We start from the raw sequence: 19,041 nt of genomic DNA on the forward strand, positions 1-19,041 counted from the left end.
AAACTCAACATCCAGAAACTGGCACAGAATGAGAAAAATAGCTAGATGGAAATATTCATCCATTCATTTTCTTTACCCCCGATTTTTTTTAGGGTCTTCAGTGAGCTGGCGCCTAGCTGATTAAGGGCAAGAGGTGGATAACACCCTGGATTGGTCACCATCTCAATGGATAAGTTTCCAATTAGGCCATCTTGTGTGTCACAGAGGTGAGAAAACACAGGTGATAGGTGAAGCGTGAAGTTTTTCTTCTATCGTTAATTTATCTGATTGGTCTAAGGGAATCCTGGGATGGCGGTGACGTCATTGGAAAGCTATCCATTGAAGGGCACAGAGACAAATGAGCATTCACATCTACGAACAATTTAGTTTAATTTAAACCCACCTACATATTTTTGGAATGTGCGAAGAAGGTGGAGTACACTTAAAAACCACAAAAGGCAAATGTGCAAATTACACACTAGAAGCTTTGATTTGAACCCACCAACCTCCCACCTGTGATGCCGATGTGCCTATTGGGTTTAAAGTGATCAAATTTGACAGTAGTCATATTTTATTTTTGGTAATTTAAGCAGCAAAAGGCTTGCTTGCCCTACCACTGGGTCAATTTGACAGAAGCGTTAATAAATTCTCCAAATATAGAGGGGGAAAAGTTGAATGAATGCAACAAATTAAAATATAATAACAGGCTTGACAGTGCAAATCATTTTCCTCGATTAGTTGAATCATGACACAAAATGGAGGAAGTCACTGGAGAAAATGTCTGTAAATAACAGTGTTATTTTGACTAACTCATTGGCGGAACAACTACGTGGGTATATTCGGAGTAGTAACGGTAAGACAGATGCTTGTGACTCGAAACTGTTGTGGAACGCAGTTTTGAGGCAGGTAGAAACTTGTATGAGTGCTTGGAAAACCAGATAGGCGACAAGAGGAGGAGGATGATGAAGAGGAAAGTGGGCGAACATCACATCACACTGGGAGCTCAAAGGTGCCTTCAAACCAATAGCGAAAAAAATTTTAACCCCCCCAGATGCTAACGACAAATACGAACTAATGCGACTAACGGGGCCTGCTAAACAGAAAAACATGTGCAAATGCTTCAAGCTGCACTTTCGTCACATCTTCCAAGGATGGAAAAAACGACTTAAAAATGACACGTCATCTTAACATGTTCACCGTCATTGTTTTCTTCATTATTATTTTATTTTCCTCAATATAAACGGAAAAAAACATTTTGACAGGGAACGCAGGCATCTTACCTGTAACACTTCCGGATTGAACGTGGATCCAACTTTTCACCAAACGCCCCCCCCCTCCTCCCCACAAGAAACAAAACAAAAAGCCTCGCTCAAGTGTCACTGCGTCTCGTTGGTTTCAATGGCTGATACCACAAGTTTCACCGTGGACGTTTCAGCACTACAACACCCACTGCGGTGAATTTGAAATGTTTCCGTGGCTTCTGGGACAGGTAGGATGGGCGAGGCCACTCCAAGGGGCGTGGTTTGAGTGCGATGCGGAAGTACACGAGACTGGTTGCACTCAACAAGCAGACGCGAACCGTATTTTTTTTCCCCCATTTCTTTTTATTTAAATACTTTCGACACCTGAATCATGAAATAAAGTGATTAATATCGACCTTGGAATATGTATAAATGGCGTTAACACATTTCCGTGCAAAATTAAGTTGTAGTGTCACATTGCCTCCAGAGGATGGCGGCATGAAACGATGGATTTTCTCCGGGCACTCCGAAAACATTGGAGACTAAATTGCCCGTGGATGTGATTGTGAGCGTGCTGTTGTTTGTCTCTGTGGAAACCAGTTCAGGCTGTACCCCACGTCCTCCATGAAAATAGCAGGGAAATGCCCCAACACACCCGTAACCCTCGTGAGGATAGGCGGCTCAGAAAATGGATGCACGTACAGGTACTCTTGTCTACTACTATAACATTATAATTTCAAGCTGGGGGACGTGGACCACTAGTGATATGCAAACTTCTTCTCGTGGCACTAAATAAAAAATTAACATCTAAAATGCAGTGCAGTACGTTATAGTAAAAAAATATTAGAATGAACCTTGGAACGATACATAAAGCCTGTTTAAAAAGATAATTTTCAGGTACTGTGCATTTTTTTTTAAAAAACATTTCAGGTACAGCCTTCCATGAACATCCATATTTTTAGAACGTGGGAGGAAAGTGGACTTGAGTATGAGCTGACTTTGGACGTGAGGTGAGTTACAAAAAAAAAGCAAAAACAAGCATTCACATTTAGTGAGGCGAAAAGGTGTTGAAAACGGATTTTTGCATTTTTCAACAAAGAGTTGAGAATCAAAACAGATTCGCCGAATGTGGTCATTTTCGTAATTTCTTTTCATTAAGTCTATTAATCCAAATGAAGCCTCGAATTACCTGAGAAATAAAACTTCACTTCTTGGCCATGTGGCATTTTATTTCCTCAGGAAAAAAAAAAAACGTATTTAAATAGACAATACAAAAAGTAGTGTGTGTATGTATTTTTATGCACACGGAAAGAAGACACTTGAATTTCAGCAATCTTTAAGTTTGTATTTGTTTAACAAAGATTGCAATTTCATATAGTTCTTCCTTTAATAAGTAGAAAACCACTTTTTTGTTGTTTTGTTTTTTTTAAAAGAATTAGTCAAAAGGCACAAATTTTACAATATATACATTTGGATCTAAATTATAAATATATATAGAAAACAAAAGCCAAAAAAAAAACCCCCAGAATAAAAGTGCTGAACACAGTTTCTCTTTTTCTCTTGTCTTTCTTTTTTTACAGAAAAAATAGACTTTGTTTAAAAATACATACAATCAGTAGCATGTTTTTGTGTTATTTTTGTTGTTATTAGCAATAAATTATTTGAGTGATTTATAGAATATGCAAACAGTGGAAAAAACATGGAAGCATGGTTACAGAATACAAATCCATCAAACAAACATAGACCAGAAGAAACACAAAACGTACGCCGAAGGTGGTTGAAAGGGGGAGGGCGGGGGTGGGGGGCAGTCACGTGATTTTGCCATTCTTAGTGCAACGTGACAACCAAGGGAAAGAAATCAGGGGCCCGAAATGTGTTCAATCATTTTTTTCCTCCCTGGGATAAGTAAGTACTACTCGTTAGATGTAGACAATTCATGTCCCGTTTTCATTCATTTTCTTTAAGTAATCATTGTGGTGTGGTCGCACGGTACACAGTATTTTAGTTCAATAATGTGGGAAAAAACCTACGTTAAAGCTTCTCACGGAATGTTCCGGCTGTGGAATATTTTGGGAAAAACTATGTCATTTAGATAAAATAGTAATTTCGTGACTTTGTTTTTAGTTAACCCTCCTGTTATATTGAGAAAAAGTGAAAAAAAACAAACATAAAAAAAAAAAAAAAATTAAACGTCACTTGATAGTGTAGTGGTACACATGCCTGCCGTTGGTGCGGGCAACATGGGATTGATTCCCGACCAGTCAAGGCTGTAGTCTGCCTTTTCGCCCGAAGCTAGCTGGGATAGGCTCCAACTTTCCACCAACCCTTGTGAGGATAAGCGGATTGGATAACGCCATGATGTATATCTTTATAAAGTTCTGATTGCCTTAATTCTGTGATCTTTTAATTCTGTGTGTGCGTGTGTGTGTGTGTGTGTGGGGGGGGGTCCTACACCCTGCCCCCATATCGACAACCATTCTAAGGACAATTTCTAGTCTTCTTTTCACATAGCGTGCATGTTTTGGACTTGAAGAAAACTAATCCGTGCATCAGGAGGGAATGGCACCTCCTGACAGTCGAACCCAAAACCTCTTGACTGCGAGGCGGAGTCGCTGCCCACTAGTCTCTGACATAAAGTTCCAATTTACATAGCAGGAGGGTTAAAAAAAACATGAATTGCAAGCCATAAATGCGTCACATGATTCTGAACCAGAATGTGTGAAAATGGTAAAAGTCTGGAGAAAAAAGAAAGTGTTCACAAACCAGTGAAAAAAAAATGATGACATGCTGCCTTAAGAAGGCAATAAAATGATGTTCAATCAATAAAGTCAAAAACAGGGGGGGTAAGGGAATCTACGTATGTTCCACAAGAGCATTTTTACCCTGGCCCCAAATCCCATCGTTATCATTTTCATATATCTAATACACATTTTTCAGAAAGTGAAATAAAAGAGCAAAAATAGCTCCCCCCCAGCCCTGAAACATAAACACGCCAACAACAGCAAATGGTACATACGAGTACAAACACGTTGGGTTTCAGCACTGTTAATGGGGAAAAATATTTCTTATGTAACCCTTGCCCGTCCACCAACCTTTTTTTTTTTTTTATTTGTTTCTTCCTGAGATTGTTGAATGGTACCTTTAGGGCAACAAAACACTTTGGTATCTCTCTGAAGGGGAAAAAAAAACAAAAACAAAACAACAATTCCATGAAGGACAATGAGCAGAAATCATTCCAGACACAAGACAGTGCAAACATATTTGGTGGCAATTTTGAATACAATTTGTCATCCCTGACCAAAACTTTTGACTTTTCTTAAAGAACAAGCAGAACAACACAGATATCCCTTAAATATAAATAACAATATCCTCATAACTACTACGATATTAAGGTGGTAAGCATCGGAATGACAGCGAGGAGATTCGCACGCCCATTGAGAGTAAACAGTACTTTGTACACGCGTGCACAACTGACTCTTCTTTCCTGTTTTTATTGCTTCGACTTGAGCGCAGGCGCGTAAGCGGACATTGACGGCAAAGCCGTGCGGGACACCAGTCAAACGCGCCGATTGCAAGGGAAAAAGGGAAGTTTGGAGAATTTTTCCGTACATTTGGACCACGAGCTCACGGCTTTAATCTGGATTTGAATCATGTGTGTACTAACAAAGAACTTGGATTGGACTCATTTTAACAAAATAGTAACAGTCAAACGTTGTCCTGTTTTCGTGTAAAAACAACACTGACATGGACAAAACGGAGGCGGGCAGGGCATAGACGACCCGGCCTATATATATATATTTTTTTTTAAATCCGCTTTTTGAGGTGCAACATGCAACTACGTGGGTGCTAAGGTCAATAGGCGTCTTTTGCCCCATTACGTCGAAAGCAACTGTCACTCTCCAGAGGTTGTATAGTCAAGCCAATGTGTTAAGGGTATTCCGCAAATTCCGGCTCTTCGATTACGTCAATTCTATGCAATCTTCGTGGGTGCTGCTGCAGAAACTACACTCTCACACATACATTAAAGTTTCAATTTCGTCCATTTTTTTTTTTAAATAAATGGTATTTAGGCAGCATGGAGGCAAAAAAAAAGTCAACCGGGCTATTTTATCTTGGGCGGTAGTCTTAGAGGTCGGCTGCCGCCTATGCGTAAGACTATTTTGCCATGTCAGGAAATGGTAGCTTAGCCACTTTGCTATTATTTCCAATTGTCCAGCTAGCCATAGAATCAGACCCATGATGGAGAAGGGAAGCTGACTGTGTGTAAAAAAAGGTATTTTGTGACTCTGGGACAGAGATGTGAAGTGAGTTAGGTTTTGGTTCAAAATATAAAACAATAAACTGGTTACAGACCAAAATTTTGCAGGCTTCTCTAGGTCGACGCGTCAAAATTTCGGTGACATTTCAAACAACGTCACATAAGAGCAATAAAATAGGAGATGTATTTTAATAGTCGATTGTGTTTTTCATGAATATGTCCACGGAGGACTTTAGAAGGGTTTGAAGTGCTCATTCCATGTTTTTAGAAAAATGGGAGCTACTGCTCGTGTTAGCATATTCCGCAAATTCCGGGTCTTCTGTTACAGGTTTGATGGGGCAATTATCTTACATGCAAAATACTGCGGTTATGGACACAATTAAAAAAAACGAGGATGTCAGCCACTGTTAAAGTTGCAATTTTCTACCTTTTTAAATACAACAAAAAACAGGGAACCATGTCAACGGGGCAATTTTCTTGCTTCTGAGGTAGTATCAGAGTGGTTCTGCAATTCTGAAATCTTGGATGTTAGCTAACATTGACAGACTCTGGAGGGACCGTCAGAACCAATGTTTGGGTATTTTGTGATGGCAGGGCAAGGGGTGTGACGTTAAGCTTATTTGTAAGGTTATTTTGGAAATTGTGATTTTTGCGTTTTGGCTCTGATGCCACCTGTTTTTCACAAAATTATGTATTGAAAACGTAGATTATTCTGATTCGTAATATTGGGCTGCTAATATTTTGAAGAATACTGTAGCTGGGTCCCAGTTTGGCGAGGTTGTGTGTAAAAGGCGAAAGTGGATAAATGACCTGACTTTCAACAGCTCACTTTTATAGAATATCATTGCTGTCAGGGGAATTAAAAAAATATATATATCTAAAAAAATGAATGTGCAGATCTGTCCATGCTTTTTTTTTGGTTTTTTTGGAGAGTGACAATGGGCTTTTTGACTAAGAGGGAGAGCCATTAGTTTTTTTTCACCTGGTTGGCAAGAAAATATAAATTTAAGTCTAAAGGTTTTTATGCGCGCCTAGAATTGTGTTTCTTTTGAGACAATATTAATGACTTCTCTATTTAATGACCCAAACCAAATGACACACACACACACACACACACACACACACACACACACACACACACACACACACACACACCACACACACACACACACAAAATCATGCGCCCACACATAGAACTAAACAAGACCAAAAGCACTTGACTTTCCTGAGAAATTTCAAATCACACCAGGAGTCTAATCTCTCCGTGTTATCGTCAGTTTAAAAATTATTAAAAAAAAAAAAAAAGGGTGGTGATATTTTTGGATACCTTCTGCTCACGACGCTTGTTGTTGTTGTTGCTGCACGCCATGTACACACGCACACACACATTTAAATGTGCACACAGTTGAGGCTTCACAGAGGCCTCACCTTGGAACCCGCCACCAGCATAGTGTAACACAAAAGGGACGAAAAAGTTTAAATACAAATATACCATATTTAAATTAAAATACAAATCTATACATTAGGCTACTTGGATTTTTTTTGTTTTTGATTTTAAAGACTGCATTTTTAGATTTCTCTGAAAGGCACTGTTAGCAGACTGCTGCGTTCCTTCTCCTTTTTTTCCTTGAACACACACAAACAAATAAAAGGAGCGTGTGTTTGTTTGTGTGTTTGTGTGTGTGTGTGTCTGGGGGGGGCTCAGGGGCGACTTAACGGAGAAAAAGGAGGCATTCCACGGTTTTGTCAGCTTTGATTTCTTCCACTTGTATGTTCCAGTTTGTTGCCACCTAGTGCCTCACTTGAGTAAAGCGATAATAATTAAAAAAAAAAAAAAAGATTCCAGCGTCAAATCAGTTAAATGACTTCTTTTGTGTTTTGTTTTGACAGCTCCGGAAGAGTTCCGTAAAGTCAAGTTTGCGTGAGAGCTGCCGTGGAGGACGCACTTTGGGGGTGCGGGAATCCAAAATGGGGGAGCAGGCGAGGACTGTGGGTGTGGTTAGAGACAAGACTGTGAGCAGGACAGGCAGTGACTTTGACTAAAAGGTCCTGCACCCCAGCGGAGGTGCGTGCTAAATTCTGCTTACAGACACACACAAAAAATAAACAAGACAGGACGTTAAAGTGTCAGTCTTGCTGGCGGTAGTGAATGACGGACTTGCGGTCGGACCCTGCCGCCTGTAGCATGCTGTTCAGAGCCTCGCGCACGTCTAGCGCGCCTGAGCTGCAGTGGCCGTTGGGCAGGGGGAGCGAGTTTGACTGGGGCAGGAGATAGTTGGGGAAGCGCGAGGGGGCGAAGTGAGAGGACGAGGACGACGGGGGGCTGGAGAAGAGGGAGCTTTGGACGAGCGACGAGGTGGATGCGGTGCTGGAGGAGGCGGAAGAGGAAGGGCAGGCTTTCTGCGCCGGCATCTGCGGCGAGAGGGGCAGGTCGAAAAGATCCAGCAAGTCCTGGTGGTTGTTGCTCAGGTGGTTGTGGTTCAGAGACGGAGGCGGCGGAGTGGGCGGCGGCGGCAGTTGAGCGGCTGTCTGTGAAATGAACGACTCCAGGTTGAAGTCGTCGGCAAACGCTCCGGCGGGTCCCGTCAGACTGTCCAGGGCCAGTCCTCCCTCTGTGCTGTCCGGAGAGGGGGACGGCGAGCTGGCGGTCAAGTCCAGGATTTCCTCCTGGGCCTTCCGGGAAGACAAGCACGGCATCTGCTGCACCGGGAGCGGCTGTGGGAAGGGAGGTAAGAAGGACTGGGGGTAAAACTGAGAGAAGTTGGAGCTGTGAACGACGGTGTTGCGCACAACGGCCTGATTGGAGGCGGACGATTTGCCGGCCCACCCGCTTGGAGTCACTTGGAGATTTGTCCTTGGTAAAGACAGCAGACCTTGACCCTGGGGGCTCTGGTGCTGATGCTGCAAGACAGCCTGCACCCTCTGCAGCTGAGAAATGCCCGCCATCTGTGTCTTTTGCAGTGGGTTCAGTTTCTGCTTGAAGAGCTGGCTGTTGACCAACGATTGGGCTAGGGACTGGTTGGGCATGGCTTTCTGGCTGAAAAGATTGGCCAGCAGGTGCTTATTGTCCTGCTCCAACTTGCGCAGGTGCTCCTCAGCCAGACGCTGCTCCATGGCCTGCTTCTCGCGCTCCTTGCGCCTCCGCTTCACTTCCTCGTCCATTAGGAGGAGCTCCTCGCGTACCCGGGCCACGCAGTTCTCAGGGATCTTGATGCCTGGAACAGTGACGTCGCGGTAAATACAAACATAAAAGCATGACTTTGCCACCATCTTGGGACCAAAGAATCGTGTTGAAGTCATTTAGACAGCTTATTGGTATGTCTACTAAAAAATATTGCTAAGTCTGATAAAAAAGTTGAAATTCGCCACAACTTTTTTGGGAAGGTGTCAATTATTGGCAGATTTTCACAATTTGTGGCAGGGCTCAGTGATCATCCGTGTGTAGAAAAGACCTACATACTGTGGTGTTGGTGTGTTAGATGTGTGGCGCGTCTCTCTGTGAGTGTCTGTGTGTGAGCTTTGGCCAACAGCAGTGTGACTGTGGTCATTGTGTTTAAAGGTTCCCCCAGCATTATTTCAATAAATGGTTAATAGAATAGAAAATCCCAAGTAATTGTCCTGTGGTGTCGGTATATAAGAGGGATATTTTCCTCCCTGATCTACTCAAAACAGTCTGCCTGTCATGTGTCAATGTTTAACCTGTTCAAAACTTCAAAGATGTGAGAACAATGCCACATTCGGACTGTGACCTGAAAAGGAACAATGGCAATTTCGGGACATTGTTACAGACACATATTTCTGTCCCCTTCTTATTCACCAAAATAAAAAACGATGAATGATGAATAAAATGGCAGCACTGTGGATCAGCTGGTAAAGCGTTGGCCTCACAGTTCTGAGGTCCCGGTGTGACGGTCTGAGTGCTCCCCGTGCTGAAAAGTCTCCTTGTGATGAATGCGCATGGGTTACTAACAGGGGAACTCTGGGTATGTAGCAAATGCTTACTGGGAAATCTCCCGGTCTCATAGTTCCCCTTCTTCTACACAGAGGGAGATAACATACGTTATAACCTAACCCTCACCTAACCTTAAAACAAAAGTTGTTAAAAACATATACACATATATGTACGTTCGCTGTGTTATCTTTCTGAGAAGTACATAGCGAACATGAACACTCAAGTTGTCGAATGGCATGTGTTGAAGCATAGATGGGGATGTTTCAGAATAGCTGGAAGTTTACAAAATATACGCACATGCACATTATTCATTAAGAGACTTTGCAGCACTGGGAGGGCTCAGACTGTCACACCGGGTTCAATCACGGCCCCGCCTGTGTGGAGTTTGCATGTTCTCCCCGTGCCTAAGTGGGTTTTCTCCGGACACTCCGGTTTCCTCCAACATCCCAAAAACATGCAACATTAATAGGACACTCTAAATTGCCCCAAGGTATGATTGTGAGTGTAGCTGTCTCTATGTGCCCTGAGATTGGCTGGCAACTAGTTCAGGGTGTACCCTGCCTCCTGCCCGTTGACAGCTGGGATAGGCTCCAGGATTCCCCGCAACCCTTGTGAAGATAAGTGGCTAAGAAAATGGATGGATGAATAAAATTTGTGATTGCAATGTACAGCTAAAAGTTGGCCAAGGTGTTTTTATTTCTTCTTCCAGTTTTTTTTTCCAGCAGTCTGGATGCCTATTCCTATGGTTCCTCATTCCACTCCAACATCAGAACTGGCACTCACCAACTTGCTTATTGTGTTGCTTGGTTTTGAGGCGAACAATCTGCAAGATGTTGGAACTGGTGATGTCCGACACCACGTCGGACACCCGCTTCCACACGCGCAGCAGAGCGCCACACAGCATGTGGTACTGGCGTAGACGCATGCCCTGGAAGCACTCTTGGCCCTCCTCGACCTTTTTGCACTTGCCGTTCCTGCAACGAGCCCATGAAGACCGTCACTTATACACATCAATCGGTGACTAAAGCCGGTCCATTCTGACCTTTTGCATTTCAAAGCACAAATGGCAAATTCCAATTTACACTTGCAGGACAATTAAGATTGGTAAAATGTTATCTAAAAAAAATTGTCTGGACAGTTATTAGATGTTTTGTCATGGAGACAGTTTAGGCTTTTACTAAATATGAGAGTCTTCTTTTCCTTTCAAGCTTGTCCCATTAGGGGTCATTACAGCATGTCATCTCAGATGTACCCTAGAGTTATTTCTAAAGGAATAATGTTTAGTGTGCATCTTTATATCCTTAGGAACCTGACATGAAAAACACCACCATGGGATCCCAGTCAGTACCGCCTGATTGGATGTACCCATCATGATTAATCTCAAATGAGTCTGTGTGTGTGGGTGTGTGTAAGCATGCAGGTTTTCCTAGTTACCAGTTCGCATGGCTACACTTCTTCAAGGAGAAGCTGAACTGGCTCTCCCAGCAGTCCTTTGCCTCCTCTGGAGTCACCTTGAGAGGAGCGGACATCAATTAACATGTTGTCATTTATGTTGACAGTTAACAAAGAACAGTGAAGACAGTTAATTTCAATTGTATATGTGTCATCCGTCTGTTTTATAATGTACTTCCTTGACAACCAGGAGGCAAAGAGCACAATACAAATTGCTTTATCCCCACCATGTATACTCTGCGAGTACTTAAATACAGGTACACTACTCACTGATGCCAAGTAATGGCATTTGATAAGGCTCATCTCACTTCCTACAGTGATGAAAATTTGTGTTATTTTAACATTTTCCGGGCAGGGGTTGCAAATTTGCAACAAAATATTAATATAATTGAACATTTTAAGTACAGAGTATCATTTTTTGAAAGTATCATTTTCAGATTTTTCTCTCTGCATAATTTTATTTGGTCCAGAGGGTTAATCAAATATTATTTAAAAAAATTCTTGAACCTGACAAAAATTTAACTTCCCTGCTCTGTGCGTGAAAATACTGTAAACGTAGCCTTTGACATCACTATGCTTGGGCTGCAATAACATGATAATCGCCGCCATTTCTACAGATAAACTAAGCGTTGCATGCATTTCTAGTTTCTATAGTCATTCAGTTCCTGTTTTACAACTCGGGTGAGTGTTGCTATAGGCGACTACACTGTTGTGCGACATCTCTGTAAAGCTGAGGTACATATCGGAACAACTACTGCCTTTTTGACTGTCACTCCAGTGTATCTAGAACGTGCATAAAAATCATACACACACCTTCCGATAGCGTTGCTGGAGGTTGTCAAGGCTCTCGGGGTGAGTCTGCTTGCCGATGTTGGGCTTGTAGACGATAAAGTTCCTGCCTCTCCCTTGTTCAGCGAGCAGCACGCACGGCTGGTTCCCTCGTAGCTGAAAGGCAACATAAGTGGTCACTTTTTCCCAGTCAGGAGCTTTGCTGGTCAACCTTGTTGGTTCGTTATGATGCACAGGCTCACCTTCTGGGACAAGTAAAAGCCTTCTTCAGCACCAGTAAGACCGAGAAACCTGTTGTTAGCTTCATCCCAAGGCATACCTCTATCTACACTAATCTGTAGGGACAAAATAAAAAAGACTTTGGAAGTTCTGGTGTAAAGTAGCATGTTTTCCCTCGTCCTAATTTGCTAAATTTGTACAACCAAGAATTAAAAACTTTGTTCGTAAATCATCATTCCACACTTTAAATCCCATTGACATTGTGCTCCTCCTGGTGTGCATGATTTGGCCACCAGGGGGCGGTATAATAGTGTATATACTTTCGTGTATACACTTAAGAAGATGGTCATGGAAGTGCTCAGTAAGCTGCAGTAGTACATTGTTTTTTTTCCACAGAGGATGAGTATTAAATCCCTGTGGCTATTGTTGTATTTTCTGTCTACATCTGTTTGCTACACAGTTCAAATATCCATTAGTTAAAGGGTTATAATACCAACAACATCTGTGTTAGTTATATTTACCCCCTCTACGGCGCTGTGTAACTCTGGCTCAAAATTCAAGACAAAAAAAAATCTATATTGTAATGAGAATAAATATTAGCTCGTATAAATGGATAATTCGGATTTACAAATTTCTGCAATGATGATAGACCCCTTGTGGTTATTTGGTTCCTACCTTGTAAAGAACCACCTGGCCATCCTGAGGGTTTCCCACAGTCATGAAGATTTCCTGTTTCTCCTCGTAAATCTCATCGTTACCGGGAGCCAGATCTGTTGACCACAAAACAACAGTCAACCAAAATATGATGAAACAAGTACGAATATATATTTTTTTCTAATAAAAAGTTTCCAGAGTGGACCTAAGGAGCGTACCTAAGATGCCCATGTCATATTTGCCCTCCTTTTTATCCTTTTCGATTAGGTAGTCAAAATTGTCTGTGAAGTACTGGAAAAGATGGTTCTGCTTGTGGACTTCCAGACCCAGGATCCGGTTTAGGAACTTGGTAATGCTGCAGTCTTCAGTTTAAAAACAACAACAAGAAAAAGATTTTTATTGAAGTTGACAAATGACGGGCTGGAATAGACCCCTTTGAGCATGTGTACACGACTGACCTTTCTCTGTGCTGATTCCAAAGCGTGATTCCCGACAGAAAATGCCCACATCCATCATTCCATGTTTCATATCTAACATAAGGGAAAAATACAGTTCAACACATTGCTCTTCACGCTTTCTTAAATATTGACTAACATTGAACACATACCTCTGAAGAACATGGCGTCACCTCCGGGGTAACCTTTGGGCACAGGCACCTTGTTCTCTATGTAGCCCAGTATTGCTTTGGTGATTTTATCCAGAGCCTTGGTACCATACTACAAAAAAAGAGCGCATATTGATTAAGCCATCCAAAAGTTGGAGTTCAAACTACCCTGCAAGCTCAGTGATTGACTACACAAGTAGGTTTTGCACAGTTATTTTTTTCTGCCACAAGAGACGAACACCTGCGACGTCAACAAAGCAAAGAAAAAATAACCATTAAACCAGAAATGGAATTTATTGTAACATCATAAATGGTCTGGGTTCTCAGTTACGAGTCAGGCTTTAAATTCAATATTTACTATACATGCAGTAAAACAATTTCTAAAATTGCTTCCATTCCCATTCATCAAATGGGCGACGGAGAGTAAACCCTGTACAACAAACAATTTCATGTTTGTTCCTGCTGTTTTATGTTATCATTTTTTTTTTAATTTAATCACATTTAATTATTTCATATGGGCAAAGTATTTGGGATATTTGAACAATTTGGATGTCAACCAGCCTCACGGGATTGATTGTGTTGCACTTTAGAGGTTTCACAGTTGTGTTATATGAACTAAAACAAAACAACGTTTTCATATGATTTTACTTCCAGCATCTTTAGCCTACCTTGTTCTCAAAGTTGTACTTGCTCAGGTCTCTTGATTCAGTTGCTCTTCTGTCTCCATGCGTTAATGCACCCTGCAAAGAGAATGAACGTTAGCCTTAGTACTACTTACTAGAATTTGTATCATCATATAAAAATGGAAGAACAACATGATCTGTGAGTTCAAGCATATCACTAAATGATATAAACTACAGTTTCTAATTAGGTCACCGCTTTCATTGTACGTGTTTACCGAAAACGTATTTTTACCATCTCATCTTGTGGTTTACCAATCTTGTGACAAATTGGTATTACAGTGACTTGAAATACTGGCTTTTAGTTGCAATGCGCCCACAGAACATTTTTCTCTTTGTTTTAATAGTGTTCATATTATAAAAGAAAATTTTTAAATTTCATTTTTTTTCATTCAAGTTGGAATGTGACCGCGGGGCCGCCTCGTCTATTTTCCATCCCACTTTTACATCCACTCTACAGGAGGTGAAGGTTATGAAAAATAGTCGGCAACGCCAGACTGCGATTGTCCTATTAACAAATGTCTTCATTGGTGATTTGGAGTCATCCAGGGTGCAAAGGAGATCATCTGCAAACTTCAAGTGTGCGAGTAAACATTTCACGAGCTGAGGGCAGGGAATGTGGGATATGACCCATGGATTTACTGAACACACTTGGCAAACACAGCTGTGGCTTCCAGGAATGGACTTCCCCGCGTGCCCACCCCCTTGTGTCTTTTTCTGTCATGCAGCGTCACTTGAGAAATAAATGGTTTGTCGCTCAAGTGCATCATGGAACATGACCATCGACATAAATTATCCAAATGAGGGAAAATGTGAGAGAGGGAGAGTCCAATTCTGGATTTACACAGTCTAGTCTAAGTGCTCAATTCCGATTTAGTGGGACTTTTTTTTGGGTAGATTATTTGACTCTATTTATATGTATGTTCCAGTGACACAAATTTGATATCACAGCGTTGACAGATAACTGGACACCTGAAAAGACCTTCCTGGGCCAAAATTGCATGTAAACAACCGCACAGATGTCAGCATCATGCACAGACATCAAAGTTACACATAGACAGTTAATATTACCAATACTAAATGTCAGTTAGTCTGTAACTTCGCTGGTTTAACGCATGTATCCTCAGCCAAGGTCTTTATTTTATTTAATGACTTATGAGCCTTTAATCTACCATATCTACACACTGTTCTATATTTATTTTTTTCTAGTTTTTGGGGTAGATTAATTAATCATTAATTAATCAAACGTAAGATAAATGAATTACGTCTGTCATTGCTAACTAGAAATTCTGCATGCTTGCAGGTTGTCATATATGTCACAATCATGTCAGAGCTTTTAATTGGCCAAAAGATTAAAAGACATGGAGTTTATATTATATTATCTTACACATATATCGTAAGTATACAATATAATTTCTTGCAAAATATTTTATGGACATCCAAGCTACATTTTTTGGCTCTCTGGAGGTGTAGGGATCCAAGTCTGAAAGACCACTGACTGATGTGTCGATTTACACGTCGCATTGGTACATATCCAATTAAAATTAGACGTTTATCCATATTTATAAGAGGCCTGATTTTTATCAGTGAATATCCCATTCCATGATGCATGTTCAAATTCATTCGCAAGGGAATAAAAAAATTGCAATTGTGACTTAAGTCAATGCGGCACCAACCAGGAACAGAAAGCAGAGGTCAAGAGTGTGAAGACACAAACAACAATGCGTAATAACACGAATGAAACATAGGATTTTCCCATGCCGCAATTGAATGTGTATCAGGAACAAACATACACCTGCATATGCACACACATGCACGCACGCGCACGCACACACATAGCCGAGATATTTACCAGGCTCTCCAATCTCTTTGCCACGATTGAAGCAAAACGTCTCTCGCCGGCGAGCTCCGAAATCAGGAATATGTACTCTGGAGCTGTCACTTGATTTGATCGATGGGTACGGCCTAAAAAAAAAAAAAAATAATAATAATTTTAAAGAGATGAGTAACAATTTAAATAAATGTAATAACTAGGATAGGCTCCACCACTCCAGCGACCCTTGTGAGGATAAGTGGCTCAGAAAATGGATGGATTGATATTTGGAGGTGGAGCCTATCCCAACTGACTTTGGGCTGGTGGCATGAAATACTCAGGGCTGATTGCCAGCCAATTGTAGGGCAAATATAGGTAAAAAAATATGCAGATTCACATTCACATTTATAGACAATTTAAAGTCTTCATCTTGAATGACCTTTCATGACCTACCCACCAAACCACCATGTGTCCCTTTCAAAATGACCATTCTACTTTTATCATTATTGTTGGGGAAGTTTGCCATTTTTGAAAAAGCAATTACTTTTGTCAAATTTGTTGAAATTGCCAGTATAAAACAGAGTAGTACATTACTAAATGAGTACATTTTTTAAATCAGGCCTCTTTGACCACATCTTCTACCGCTAATTAGATTTTTAAGAAACTATTGTGCCTGAGGAAAAACAACCAATCAACCCAAGAACCACCCTGCAGACTTCTTTTCTTGCACTTCAATGGTTTAGCTGAAACGATCACAGACAATCCACCTCTGGTTAGCGGAAAAAGTTGAAAAGAAGGAATTTCAGACATGTCGAGACAAAACAAGGGTAGACACAGGAGCTCTCCTTCAGAGGCGAAGGGGCCTCAGGCAGCTGAGAGGATTCAGAACAGCCACATGCTACATTCAAATCCTGCTAAAGCTGCAAACCTCACTTTAACTTATTAGCATTTGTGAGCTTTCAGTAGCAGTTTGTCTGATGTAGTGGTGTCACAATACCAGAATTCTGACTTCAATACTAAACTTTCACAAATTTCATAACATTACGACAAACTTGAAAAATCCTGCAATTAGCTTCGTTATTTAAAAAAAATAGATCAATGCCTGCATTATTATTCTATTATACCTGGTACCACTAAAGGCTATTTACTCAAAAAAGGTTAAACAGGGCAACTGTGGCTCAGTTGGTAGAGTAGGTCGTCCAGTGACCAAAAGGTTGCTAAATCGAATGCTGGCTCCAACAGTCCGCGTGTCTTTAGCCTGGCAAGACTCCAAACCCCAATTGCTCTGAGTGGGCCTGGCAGTACCTTGCATGTCAACAGCCAACCACCAGTACATGAATTTGTGTGTGAATGAGTGAATGTGAAAGTGCTTTGGGCACACTCATGGTGCAACTAAAGCGCTATATAAGTACGGTCCATGTAAATATAGTTTTAGTTAATCAGGAAAATCTAGATCTCATCTCAATATTCAACTCTAATGAGATGATTTTCATTGTCATTATTATATTTGTCTAAACAAAGGTACCTTTAGTTTCACCTAAACAGTGAAAATGAACAAAAAAATGGAAGAAACAAAGGGTCTATTTCTTCCATGACTATATTAATTATTTCCATATTTCAAGCTTTAATGGAGTTTCTTGTGTGGATTTGATTTTGATCCCATTGTAAATACATTGGGCGTGCACTCAGTGCAGTGCTGTTATTTGTGTAAGGAGACACTCAAGAAAGTGGACCTTTTTGCTCCACTTGGCTAATAAGTGGCTTTCCATTCACATTTGGAGAATTTTTATTCATCTTCAACTCCCCAAGTGGTCCCTAACGACAAGTGTAACCTGTATCCAGATTCGAGGGTACAGCATCCACCCGTGCTAAGTCGTCTCTTGCTATCTGTGCGATCAAGCTCTTGCTGGTAATTCTGACTTTTGTGTGGATGGAATGCCAAGTTTCCGTGACAGGAAAGGAGAATCCACTGCATAGAGTAAAACACTGGCTTTGCTCTCATAACTTCGTAAGCTGCGGACTCTGAGGTTACGTTCTGGTGGCTAACGCTTATGCATTTTAACTTGTCTGTAGGATGTAATCAGTAGTTTGAAGCCAGTCCATTCTCCTGCCTCCCACACAGTTGCATGGACACAACTTGTCGGAAGGCAGGCAGTCGTTGGCCAACTGTCAGCTTTTTAGGTACTGTCCTTTAATACAGTACATAAATTCAGCGCTGTTGTGTGTGTATGTATGTATATAAACTACTGGTAAAAAAAAAAAAAAAAAAAAAAAAAACCTATCTGGCTGGCAACGTGCTATTTTTTACGTTAAAACATCCTGGTACAGTACTAGTATCGGTACTTGGTGAAATGCTAGGTTTTTTTTTTTTTTTTGGGGGTGGGGGGGGTTTAGAACAGCATGGCAAAATGATAGGAAAAGTCAAACAGTGCCCATGCCTGTAGAAAACTAACATTATCTGGTTCAATGAAGGTTTGAAATCTTCACCACCATACACACACATACATACTGTCAAGCATGCACATACGCACAGACGGATGGTAAGTGCCGCTAATGGAAATAATTAATTGAGCTGTTAGCACAAGAATGTCTGCAAACAACAAAACCATTAGAGACTGTACAACAAAGTGATGCACAATGAACAGAACAGGCATATCTTCTGTCTAATTTAAAACAAATTAGCGTCAATAATAAGACAGTCAAATGAAAAATGAACGGTTCCACAGCGTGAGAAAGATGAAAGCATTTAACCGGCGTTGCTTCAACGGACAAAAACACATCTGGCCCATGCAGAAGAGTCTCATTGTCCTTACAATGGAACTAAACTTGGACTCACCAAACTGCTGAATGGCCCGGTCTGCGCTCCAAGGTAGCTCCAATGTCATGTGGACGCGACGTCGCTGGTTTTTGACGCGTTTGTCCGCCTGCAGGGAAATTCCAGAGCTGGCTGCTTCGGAGATGATGGCCACCAGCTAGGAGGAAAGGAAGGCTTGGATTACGTAATACAATATTTTAGAACTGCACATTATAAAAAGTACAATGGAATATTTGATGCCAGAATTCCAGAGAGTTTGACTTTACTTCAGCTTTAGAGGAATCTCATACAATGGAGACATTTTAAGTAGGAAGAACGCATTAACTAGAAAGAGTGACAATGGTTATAGACGTCATCAGCTGTACATGCAAACTTCTGGTGAATTTTGTCCAGCTCAAGTCATTTGTAAGCCATTAGTTTTTAAGTGTAACATTAATTATGTGAAAGTGACCTTTTCTCCACTCATGAAGCGGTCTTTTTCCTTGATGTTGATGTGGTCGATGGTGAGGCCCTGCTCAGCGCGTGACTCGTAACGAACACTACCGTCAGGACGCCGCACCACACGACCCTTACGCCCGGTCATCT

General features: G+C 41.3%; 2 protein-coding genes and 1 long non-coding RNA gene across 6 annotated transcripts in view; 1 reads left to right on the forward strand and 2 right to left on the reverse strand.

Annotated features, from left to right (window-relative positions):
• The window catches only part of tjp3 (tight junction protein 3), a 30,311-nt gene extending 28,844 nt beyond the window's left edge, over positions 1-1,467 (reverse strand). The window contains exon 1 of the mRNA XM_061824177.1: positions 1,260-1,467. The gene's annotated coding sequence lies outside the window, so the exon portion shown is untranslated. The remainder of the gene's footprint in view (positions 1-1,259) is intronic.
• Positions 1,468-1,487: 20 nt separating this feature from the next.
• Positions 1,488-7,489, forward strand: LOC133503056 (uncharacterized). The gene is made up of 3 exons (XR_009795611.1): positions 1,488-1,924; positions 2,151-2,230; positions 7,369-7,489. It is a non-coding gene; the product is annotated as an uncharacterized LOC133503056 (long non-coding RNA).
• A 116-nt stretch (positions 7,490-7,605) lies between these two features.
• The window catches only part of sbno2b (strawberry notch homolog 2b), a 64,274-nt gene continuing 52,838 nt past the window's right edge, over positions 7,606-19,041 (reverse strand). For all 4 annotated transcript variants that reach the window (XM_061824173.1, XM_061824172.1, XM_061824171.1 and 1 more), the window contains 13 exons: positions 18,908-19,039; positions 18,478-18,613; positions 15,681-15,793; positions 13,817-13,888; positions 13,152-13,260; positions 13,003-13,074; positions 12,763-12,906; positions 12,566-12,660; positions 11,914-12,006; positions 11,696-11,827; positions 10,865-10,941; positions 10,214-10,404; positions 7,606-8,693 (listed from right to left, as the gene is read on the reverse strand). In XM_061824173.1, the coding sequence (XP_061680157.1) occupies positions 7,606-8,693; positions 10,214-10,404; positions 10,865-10,941; positions 11,696-11,827; positions 11,914-12,006; positions 12,566-12,660; positions 12,763-12,906; positions 13,003-13,074; positions 13,152-13,260; positions 13,817-13,888; positions 15,681-15,793; positions 18,478-18,613; positions 18,908-19,039 (2,454 nt within the window). The remainder of the gene's footprint in view (positions 8,694-10,213; positions 10,405-10,864; positions 10,942-11,695; positions 11,828-11,913; positions 12,007-12,565; positions 12,661-12,762; positions 12,907-13,002; positions 13,075-13,151; positions 13,261-13,816; positions 13,889-15,680; positions 15,794-18,477; positions 18,614-18,907; positions 19,040-19,041) is intronic.

This window comes from Syngnathoides biaculeatus, chromosome 7, assembly GCF_019802595.1.
Source record: "Syngnathoides biaculeatus isolate LvHL_M chromosome 7, ASM1980259v1, whole genome shotgun sequence".
In the NCBI taxonomy this organism is placed as follows: domain Eukaryota; kingdom Metazoa; phylum Chordata; class Actinopteri; order Syngnathiformes; family Syngnathidae; genus Syngnathoides; species Syngnathoides biaculeatus.